Source organism: Enhydra lutris, unplaced genomic scaffold (assembly GCF_002288905.1).
Source record: "Enhydra lutris kenyoni isolate GAN:26980312 unplaced genomic scaffold, ASM228890v2 scaffoldscaffold34, whole genome shotgun sequence".
Lineage (NCBI taxonomy): Eukaryota > Metazoa > Chordata > Mammalia > Carnivora > Mustelidae > Enhydra > Enhydra lutris.
The window spans coordinates 21,322,121-21,332,560 of NW_019154118.1; the positions used below are offsets into that span (position 1 = coordinate 21,322,121).

General features: G+C 41.4%; 2 protein-coding genes across 3 annotated transcripts; one reads left to right on the forward strand and one right to left on the reverse strand.

Annotated features, from left to right (window-relative positions):
• Positions 1-591: 591 nt before the first annotated feature.
• LOC111153902 (high mobility group box 1) lies at positions 592-1,794 on the forward strand. Its single transcript, XM_022513207.1, has one exon. It carries the CDS (start codon positions 689-691, stop codon positions 1,334-1,336), a length of 648 nt encoding a protein of 215 aa, XP_022368915.1. The 5' UTR covers positions 592-688; the 3' UTR covers positions 1,337-1,794.
• A 627-nt stretch (positions 1,795-2,421) lies between these two features.
• On the reverse strand, positions 2,422-9,547 carry LOC111153903 (6-pyruvoyltetrahydropterin synthase). Of its 2 annotated transcripts, XR_002641049.1 has the most exons (7): positions 9,443-9,547; positions 7,628-7,707; positions 6,334-6,356; positions 5,897-5,953; positions 3,308-3,378; positions 2,949-3,125; positions 2,422-2,744 (listed from the first exon to the last, which is right to left on the reverse strand). XR_002641049.1 is itself a non-coding variant. In XM_022513208.1 (6 exons), exons 1-6 carry the CDS (start codon positions 9,529-9,531, stop codon positions 3,002-3,004), a joined length of 444 nt encoding a protein of 147 aa, XP_022368916.1. In that variant the 5' UTR covers positions 9,532-9,547; the 3' UTR covers positions 2,933-3,001. The 2 variants fall into 2 exon arrangements, 1 of the variants encoding a protein (XP_022368916.1); XM_022513208.1 differs by lacking the exon at positions 2,422-2,744 and having other exon boundaries at positions 2,933-3,125.
• Positions 9,548-10,440: the final 893 nt, after the last annotated feature.

The following is a 10,440-nucleotide window of genomic DNA, read 5'->3' on the forward strand; positions in this document are numbered from 1 at the left end:
AATACCCAACTTTTGTATCAACATAGATGGGACTGGAAGAGATTATGCTGAGTGAAATAAGTCAAGCAGAGAGAGTCAATTATCATATGGTTTCACTTATTTGTGGAGCGTAAGAAATAATATGGAGGACATGGGGAGATGGAGAGGAGAAGGGAGTTGAGGGAAGTTGGAGAGGGAGATGAACCATGAGAGACTATGGACTCTGAAAAATAATCTGAGGGTTTTGAAGGGATGGGGGTGGGAGGTTGAGTGATCCTGGTGGTGGGTATTATGGAGGACACGTATTGCATGGAGCACTGGGTGTGGTGCATAAACAATGAATACATAACAAAAATTCTTTCTGATAACTAAAACACATTCAAATTTAATTAAGTGGGCACTAATTAATGAAATTTATCATAAAATCCCTGTGGTTACTAACTCTCCAGAATAAAAGTGTACTCCTTCGAAAATTTTTCTAGTATTGTAATCATTGCACAATCTTTTTACTATTTTCAGCATCAACATTCTGAGAATCCATTGTGTAATAGCTGCTATGGGGAGAGAAAAATGAAAAATAAAACGCTACATTTAAGAAATTTAGGATACAGATTGCAGTACATTGAGCTCCATAGAGACAGCGCCGGGGCAAGTGAGAGCCAGACGGGCACTGGGCGACTCTGTGCCTCGCTGAGGAAAATAATTAAACATGGGCAAAGGAGATCCTAAGAAGCCGAGAGGCAAAATGTCATCATATGCATTCTTTGTGCAAACTTGCCGAGAGGAGCACAAGAAGAAGCACCCAGATGCTTCAGTCAACTTCTCAGAGTTTTCTAAGAAGTGCTCAGAAAGGTGGAAGACCATGTCTGCTAAAGAGAAAGGAAAATTTGAAGACATGGCAAAGGCTGACAAGGCCCGTTATGAAAGAGAAATGAAAACTTATATTCCCCCTAAAGGGGAAACAAAAAAGAAGTTCAAGGATCCCAATGCACCCAAGAGGCCTCCTTCGGCCTTTTTCTTGTTTTGTTCTGAGTATCGCCCAAAAATCAAAGGAGAACATCCAGGCCTATCCATTGGTGATGTTGCAAAGAAACTGGGAGAAATGTGGAATAACACTGCTGCAGATGACAAGCAGCCTTATGAAAAGAAGGCTGCTAAGCTGAAGGAAAAATATGAAAAGGATATCGCTGCATACCGAGCTAAAGGAAAGCCTGATGCGGCAAAAAAGGGAGTTGTCAAGGCTGAAAAGAGCAAGAAAAAGAAGGAAGAGGAGGAGGATGAGGAAGATGAAGAGGATGAGGAGGAGGAGGAAGATGAAGAAGATGAAGATGAAGAAGAAGATGATGATGATGAATAAGTTGGTTCTAGCGCAGTTTTTTTTTTCTTGTCTATAAAGCATTTAACCCCCCTGTACACAACTCACTCCTTTTAAAGAAAAAAATTGAAATGTAAGGCTGTGTAAGAGTTGTTTTTAAACTGTACAGTGTCTTTTTTTGTATAGTTAACACACTACCGAATGTGTCTTTAGATAGCCCTGTCCTGGTGGTATTTTCAATAGCCACTAACCTTGCCTGGTACAGTATGGGGGTTGTAAATTGGCATGGAAACTTAAAGCAGGTTCTTGTTGGTGCACAGCACAAATTAGTTATATATGGGGATGGTAGTTTTTCATCTTCAGTTGTCTCTGATGCAGCTTCTACGAAATAATTGTTGTTCTGTTAACTGAATACCACTCTGTAATTGCAAAAAAAAAAAAAAAGTTGCAGCTGTTTTGTTGACATTCTGAATGCTTCTAAGTAAATACAATTTTTTTTATTAGAAAAAAAAAAAAAAGAAATTTAGGATTCAAATGAGAACACAAGAGAGAACAGTTCTTTGTTCAAAGCAAGCAAATACCTTCTTGCAGATTTAGTCATGAAGATATCAGATGCCAAGAATATAGTTCAACTTAAGGAGGTGTAAGTTTAATGATCAGAACAAAATGGGATTAATTAGGAAAAACTGTATATAAGAGACACATTACAGTATAATATATTCCTTTTCACGTTAATTTAATAGGACTTCATATATGTGATTATTCTTCAGCTTTCTGAATTAAAACTGTTCAGGTGGCCATAAGGTCTGGAAACACGGACAAATATACATAATAAATAGTTTAATGATACTCCAACAAATGCTCAAAGAATGTGCTGTTCCTCACTAGCAATTTCTGGTTCAACAACACGTGCCAAACTGCACTGAACAACGTGCACTAAAGTGGTATTTTCACCAATCCTGCTACATCCATCAACAACGCATCACCAAGGTGATTTGTTGTCTGATTTTCACTGAATAAATTTGTGTCCCTACATACCCGAGAAAGCAATCAAGGAAGAAGTATATGTTCTTGGTTTCTGGACTCTGTGGCCACCTGTATTTTTTTTTTTTTTAAGTTTCACCTCCTATAAGTCTTGCAAACATTTTTGCTATTCATATTATACCAAGAAAAAAATGAATACTAAAAATGAGATAACGGAAAAACAAAAATTGATTTATTTTACTTTTAAACTTCACACATTTTACTGAAAATAAAGTGATTTTTAATCTATGAATAAAAGACTCTCTAAATGACACTCAGGATGTTTTACAAGTTTGGTTTTAAGACAGATTTGAATTCACAACAGGTCTTACGCACAATGATTTCAATCAGTCAGGCACTCCAAACACAATGTGGAGGTATAACAAGTATGTGATGAGTTCGTAATCGTCCAAGGGTATATAAAGACCTTTTTTTTTTTTTTAAAGATTTTATTTATTTATTTGATAGAGACACAGTGAGAGAGGGAACACAAGCAGGGGGAGTGGGAGAGAGAGAAGCAGGCTTCCAACTCAGCCCGATGTGGGGCTCGATCCCAGGACCCTGGGATCACGACCTGAGCCGAAGGCAGATGCTTAGCAACTGAGCCACCCAGGTGTCCCAATATAAAGACCTTTTTTAAATATGGAAAGAAATTAGTCTTTCTACAGTATTAACCCCTAAAAGCTATTCTCCTTTATAGACAACGATATTATTGTCAGTTTCATACACTTTTACTTTATAAAGAACTCCCAGAGGAAGAAATTTCTGGAGGTTTTCCCAGATATATATAGCCACATTTTCTGTCGTGCTGTAGGAAAAAAAAGAAAAGAAGATCAAAGGCAAATAAATAAAATTTCATTTTTGATATTTATAGAGAACAGAAATTCTAGATTTAAAACATAATGTTAAACAAAACTTCAGAAATCACACAGCTATTGACAGCAAATTATTCTTTCTTACTATCTACTAAGGAAAGCTGGTCACACTCACCTTACAACATCTGCGAAGTATGGCACATCCAGATCCAGATTCTTATGATCGAGGGGCTTCATAATTGCCTCCTACATATAAGACGAAGGAAAAACACCACTCGTTCCATTTAGGGCTCAAATTCTGAAGTGTTCTATCTTTGCCCCTAAACCTTACCTCATCAGTGAGCCACTAACTCAGTACTTCTAAGTACTCTGTGTCTCACTAAGCAACGCTTAAAGTTGAAAAATAAAGCAAGGCCCAGATCTCCATAATGACTGGTTCTCCTCATTACTAAATGCAAAGACATAAGAAATCAAAAAGTACAGGAGAATTCATTGGAGCTTTCTTGTAACCAGCCATTGCGGTTCAGAATTGAGTTTAACGCTTCTTGAATTCTGTCCAAAAACTTACCAAAATACTAATTACTAAAAATACTTCTCTATATAGTCTTCTCTTCAGCCCAATGCCACAACGTCATTAGGCCAAGAATCCTGTGAGTACCATTTTACAAAGCAGACTAAGAGTTAAACTATGTAAGTAGTTCTAAATTTCTGCTATGAGGAGTAATTTAAGAAAGATCTTGGACTCTTAAGAGAAAAAAATATAAAAGTATGTGAAGACCGTTGCTTCCTAATATGTGTATATATTAACATAATGTTTTCCTTTGTCAGTGGCAAGAACAGTAATTGCCTTATTTTTCTCACTTTTTACTTTCAGCTATTGTACAAAATCTAAGCATTTGTGAAACAATCTAATTTCCCAATGGTATGTTTCTCAGAAGGGTACATTAATAATACTAATCATCATTTTTTGAGTAAAACCAGAACCATATAAAAACTGTTAAGCCTTAAAACGAATAGCCTTTAAAACAGATCAAATGAAAGGCAGTTCCAACATGGATATCAAGAAAATACCTGTTTTCTCTTCGATTCCAATTCAGGCCCCAACTTTTCTTTTGAAGCTTCTTCCAAAGGCCCCTTCTGACTTTATAAGCCACAATGAGCAACTCTTACTGATGGGATTACATGGTATCCCTCAGGTACAAAAAGTGGGGAAGAGTTCTCTACAAAGAACCTCTCCTCCAGCACGTGGTCATATGTTTGCATGGGATGCCTCATATTTCCTACACTATTGTCTTGAATTGTACAGCACTCTGTGCATATATATTTTATGTCCCCAGTAAATGCAAAAACTCTGTCTTTATAGCTTTCCTAAAGTACCTGAAACACACTGCTATCTGTTCATTCACTGATTATTTTTTTTTCTGAAGATTTATTTATGAGAGACAGAGAGCACGCACGCACGCGAGTGGGAGGAGAGGCAGAGAGAGAAAGAGAATTCTGAAGCAGACTCCCTACTAAGCGCAGAGTCTGATTTGGGGCTGATCCCAGGACCCCAAGACCATGAACTGAGCCGGAATCAAAAGTTGGTTGCCCAACTGACTGAGTGACCCTGGTGCCCCTGATTTATTTATTCAACTGAAACTTACTGAACACTTATTATTATTTGCCTCCTAAAAAGGTAACATGAGCACTCTGTGGATAAGGGCAATGTCACAGTCACCTCTGTACTTAGTACTTAGCTCAAAGACCAGCAGAGCGGGCAAAGTTGCTGAATATATGGATGATAAGTACCATAGAAGCAGTAATGATCATTAACAGCATTTTTATGAGACAAATGTCAGATTTTAGAACAAGAGTAAGGAGCAAAGTGGGCACCTAGGTGGCTCAGTCAGTTAAGCATCTGCCTTCGGCTCAGGTCATGATCCTAGGGTCCTGGGATCGAGCCCCGTGTCAGACTCCCTACTCAGCGGGGAGCCTGCTTCTTCCTCTCTCTCTGCCTGCCTCACGCCCTGCTTGTGCTCTCTCTCTCTGTTAAATAAAATAAAATGTTAAAAAAAAAAAGAGTAAGGAGCAGAGTTTAAGAGAAGAACCAAACAAAGAGGTAAAATGATGGAACAATAAGAATAAAGCTGGATAGGAGGAAATCCATTCCCAACTTTGTAAAAGACTAACCCCACAACCTAAGGCAAGTCAGTGAACTGTTTGGCTCTCTCAATCTTAATCTATGGAATGAAGAAGTTGGTTTGGATAATCTCTAAAGTCTCTGACAATGCAGGATTTCTAAAATGATATGGTCAACAAGTCACTAATTGAACTCCTTCTTCTGTGTTATCCCTATGGTAAACTGCCTCAGTGAGTTTATGATAAAACTAGAGTGAGTAACACAGGGTAGTGTTAGATCTATGATCAAAGGCGTAAGGCAAATCCAGAGAAGGAAAGGAAAGCTTCAAGGAAAAAGCTGTATCTTGAAGGAAAGGCAGAATTTGCTAAACGGAGGGAATGAGGATACACCAGCAAGACATACAAGATGAGCCTGTCACTGTTGTTCCCATCACTGCGATATAACTATGACTTATTTTCTTTACATCACCCAAGCAACTTTAGAAAAACATGAGAGTAATTCTTCCAACTACTTCCCTACTCCCACACCCAAATCCATTCACAAGGTCATGGAACCTCTGGAGATACTTGGTTGGGGAGGTAATGGGGGGGTATCAAATATACCTAGAGGACAGTACCTAATAAGCAACCAATATGACATTACCTCCATATACTCTTTGAGGTCAGTCAAATTCATAACCATTCCTGTAACAGGATCAATCTAAAGAGTAAACAAAGGTGAATGTTAGTATAATATGCTCGTCATATTTAAACCTCTGTTAAATTATTAAAGGCTGTACAATGTGCAAAAATTGTGCCCACATCTGCCTTCATCCCCAGGACACTCATCGATCTCAGTAAGGAAACACCAGGTGCTCCAAGAACCCCTTTCATGGTCCTGCTCTTCTACCTGTCCACATAGAGCAGATTAAAGATAACCCTTTGGGAGAGGAAAGGCCTAGAACGGTAGCAGCTCACCATACACAAAGGACAACAATGAAGCAATATTGATTTGAACAGAATTTTTCAACACAGAATCCATCACGTTGGCTGAAAGGGCCCACAATCTGCACAAATCACACAGATCTTTTCAGCACGTACCTCTCCATGCACTGTCACCACAACTATGGGAAAGAAAACAGAATACCAAAAAACCACATGACTTTCAACAGGTAACACCCAACGCAAGTTAACAATACAACTTAAGTGTTAGATCTCTGCCCTGCAAAGCCCTATTTATATTTTCCCTCAAACTGCTGTTCTGTTAGTTAAGATCTTTTTATCAACCAAAGCAAGATCAGCGAAGACAGAGAAGCTCAGCAGGAGCTTTGGCTAAGCAGAACAGCCCAGCCAAGGCCAGAAAGGGTGTACATTCAGCTTGCGATGTCAATGCACTAGGTGGGAATGTCCACTAGGTAGAATTGAGATGCTGCTCGATCACTGTCTACAAAAGTAAAAAATGTACAGAAAGACGTCCAGCTACACACCAAGCTGGACCAACACTGGGCAGGACCTTTCTCAGCAAGCAAAAGCATTACAGGGCCTAAAATTCTGATCCCTTCACACACACAAACATATATAATTTAGGGTAATGTTCTATAAGTTAACAAAGTGCTTGTATGAACCATTTGAAAAGTGATGATCAGAGTGTTTTACAAACTAGTAACCTGTATATATATATTTTTTTTTCAGCTCCATATAAACACTATTAGGTATTACGTGATAAGTGAGCAAACTAAAAATGATAAATATCATAGATCAACTATGATACTTACATCATAGTTGTATAGCAGTAACTGAACTAGAAATTCTGATCTTCTGACATCTTTTGAATCTTTTTACTCTACCAAACTATATGCTGTTGATACTCCATCGCTTACAGAACTGTTTTTTGAGATACCAGCTTTATCTCAAAGAATTAAGTCTTGTATACTCACATAAATTATCTTCTTGGAACACTGCAGGCAGTTTTAGACTCAACATATTTTTCTGCCATACAGCGTATTCCTAGCCAGTATCTCCCTTTTGTCAATCATTATTTACTCAAAGAATACAATCTAATGTTTTTAATACAATCTAATTTTAACATTAGTCTGAGCAATACCTAATGAGAAGGAAGTAGGTGCCAAAAGAATCTCATTATGCACACAAACACCAACGGGGGGTGTTATTTAAACCATTCATTATCTCTAACAGAGCAGATACTTACAAGGTGAAACTTAAGACACATCCAACCAAGGCAACAGATTTTTTTCATTCTGAGCTTCCATGTAACTTCTCATTTAAGGCTCAAAGATGCTTTGTCTATAAAGTTTCTTACTCGTTAAGACTCTATTTGCTGATCACACTTTCATCCTTATTGAAAGGGCTAAAATTTCATCAGTTTCTCTCTCACCTTTATAATTGTGCCCATGGCCATTTGGATTGTTGCATTTCCCAAACAGCTTCAAATTTTCTTCATTACTCAGAGATTTGCTGACCAAAAATAAAATAAAATAAAATAATTAGCATGACACAAGTTCAGACACTTTCCCTGTTCCCTACATTTATTATTTGCTCTAGCCTTTGAAAAGCTTCACAATTTGTTACTTTAGCTCACCAAATGGAGTCATAAATCAACTTGATTTCCTTATTCCACTTTCTGCCAGGAACCAGCGTATGTCCCCTCATTAGGCTACCATAATGTACAAATGAGTGTAAACGAAGTCCACACCCTTGTTCCACAGCAAGATTCCAACTGATCTGCTCATGGCCTTCGATTTTTCAACTCAACATACATTTACTGGGTACCCATTACGTAGTAGACATGGACTGAACGAAGCAAGGACACACAATGATAAAAGATGCTTGTCTTCAAGTGGCTTAGGGTGAAGGAGAGAAGTGAGTTGGGGGAAATCAGAGGCAAGACGAACCATGAGACTGTGGACTCAGAAACAAACTGAGGGTGTTGGAGGGGAGGGGCGTTGGGGATTGGGTGAGCCTGGTGGTGGGTACTAAGGAGGGCACGTATTGCATGGAGCACTGGGGGTAGTGCATAAACAATGAATCTTGGAACACTGAAAAAATAAAATAACTTTTTTTAAAATCTCATTTCTTCTTAAAAATAATTACATGGTCTACTACATCTCCTAATGCAACAATCTTGCATTATTATGCCTGACCTACTGCTCACTGACTTCACCAATCCATACAGCAGTATTCAAATTAGGTAAAAATTTAAAATTACAATACTCAACTGTATTTCTGGGCGCAAAAAAATTCTAATTTTTATGTCTATAACTGTCCAATCAACCCTGCATCTTCAGTGAGTCCTTCTATGCGTGAACGTACTATTACCCCACCCCTTCCTTTCTGAGTCTCTCCCCGCCCCCACCTCCACTTTCTCCTGCCCATCCACTTACACTTAGAATGCTACGGTTCACAAAGCCATAGCACAAAGTTATCTCACTGTGCCCTCAACAAAACTGGCCAGATGGTGCACTCCGCACAGAAGGCGGGGTCAGGTGCTCGTTGATAGCTGCGGCATCCCTGCCACCTAGCGCAAGACCTGACACGCTCGCCACAAACGCCTGCCCAGTGAATGAATGGATGGCCCTTGTTAGAAATTACTGTCCTCGTTCTACAGACGGGGAGACGTATGCTGAGAGCGGAGCTTGCTAATGAGAGGCACAACTCCCCCACATCGACTCCTCAGTGCAGTCAAGCAGTCCATGCTCCGGATCCAAAGCCCGGCAGTGCTCCTTGCTCTCAGGGCTGCCTTAGGAAAGGGAACGCCTGGGTTCATGACACCTGTGGTAAGAAGGGTATACACCTGGGATGCTGTAGTGGTACTGGTGACGATGATTAGCACTCCTGGCACCTCACAGCGGCTCACACTTGCCGAATGTTCCCTGACACTGTGTCACCCCGGCTAGGCGAACTGCTCTGGGAGCTACTGCAACCCTTCGCGATCCACTAAGGGAACGTGAGCGACCCCGGAGCTGCTCCAGAGCAGCAAGCCAGCGGGGGAGCCTTCGGGTTCCGCACGCAGGGCCGTGCCCTCGGCGGTCGGCTCTGTTTGCCACCGCGCCCCCACGGCCTCCTCTGGTCGACTACAGCTGTCACCGTCACCGTGGCTCCAGGGCGGCCGGGGGCGCGCGTCGGTTCTCACACCTGCGCTCCCGCACCCGGGCCCCGCCCCTCACCGTGGGCATTGTGGGCGCATCCCCACCTGTGGAGTCGGTGGGTCGCGCTGAAGGAGACGAGGCGGGACACTCGCGCCCGGGGATGCCCGCCCTCGCCGGCGCCCGCCATGCTCATCGCCTCGCCTCCTTCTTCGGCAGGCGGCGGGGCTGGACGGCCACGCGTCCCGCGGCTGCGCAGTGCGGCCGGCGTCCTGGGACGCACTTTCGGCTCCGCGCTGCGACAGGCCCCCTCTACTGGTCTGGAGGCAGTAAGGCGTCCTGTACTGTGAGCCTCTTGGATAGGCGGAGTTGGGATAAACTAGGCAAACCTCCTAGCGGCCGGTCGGAAAAGGTGGGTGGAGCCTTAGTGTCTTTCATTATACTGACTGCTGGGTCTTAGGCCACGTAGGCCTGGGCACACTTTGGGTACTGGAGAGAGCTCTTTGAGTTGCTCCTGCCACTCCCTTCCAGAAAGCCCTAGTTACAATAACCTCCACTGGCTGAGCCCAACCTAAAGGGAGCGGGAATTTCACAGCACGTGTGGGAGCACTTGGCTTCCGGAAACAATACTACTTTCAGACTGTTGTAAAGATTCTTCCTACTGAGGAAAATTCTCAAGCTTTATCATCCACATACATGAAGCCATTTATCACAGTGTGAACACATGCAGTCGTGAACACACACACATTAGCGATTCTCTGTCTTACGTTGACACCTCTGGAGTGAACCAATCCTGTTTCCTCACACCTACTTATAAGGAATCCAAACTACTTGTAGTTCCAGTATTATGCACCTCTTTTCTCCATTTATTAGCTCACTAAATAATTAATAGCTAATCATGAGGCTGGCAGTGTTCCAGATACTGGGAAGGATAGATTAAATCATGAGAGTGGCAGGCATACAGTCCCCAAATGGTGATTTCTCTCAAATGTCTCCTGTCTCCAGCTACATACGCTGTTCTGCAAGAAATTATGGTCATGCAGCAAACATTCTTAACACATTTTCAAATATTTTTATTCTCTCCCCCGTTGGGCTGTGAAGAACG

What these genes read in the sequence shown, in the direction of transcription:
- LOC111153902 (XM_022513207.1), top strand. Translation starts at nt 689, where the DNA reads ATGGGCAAAGGAGATCCTAAGAAGCCGAGAGGCAAAATGTCATCATAT.
- LOC111153903 (XM_022513208.1), bottom strand. Translation starts at nt 9,531, where the DNA reads ATGAGCATGGCGGGCGCCGGCGAGGGCGGGCATCCCCGGGCGCGAGTG. An exon ending in GCGACCCACCGACTCCACAG is followed by an intron (nt 7,708 to 9,442) that starts GTGGGGATGCGC and finishes ATTTTTGGTCAG; the next exon opens with CAAATCTCTGAGTAATGAAG. An exon ending in TACTTCGCAGATGTTGTAAG is followed by an intron (nt 3,126 to 3,307) that starts GTGAGTGTGACC and finishes TTTTTCCTACAG; the next exon opens with CACGACAGAAAATGTGGCTA.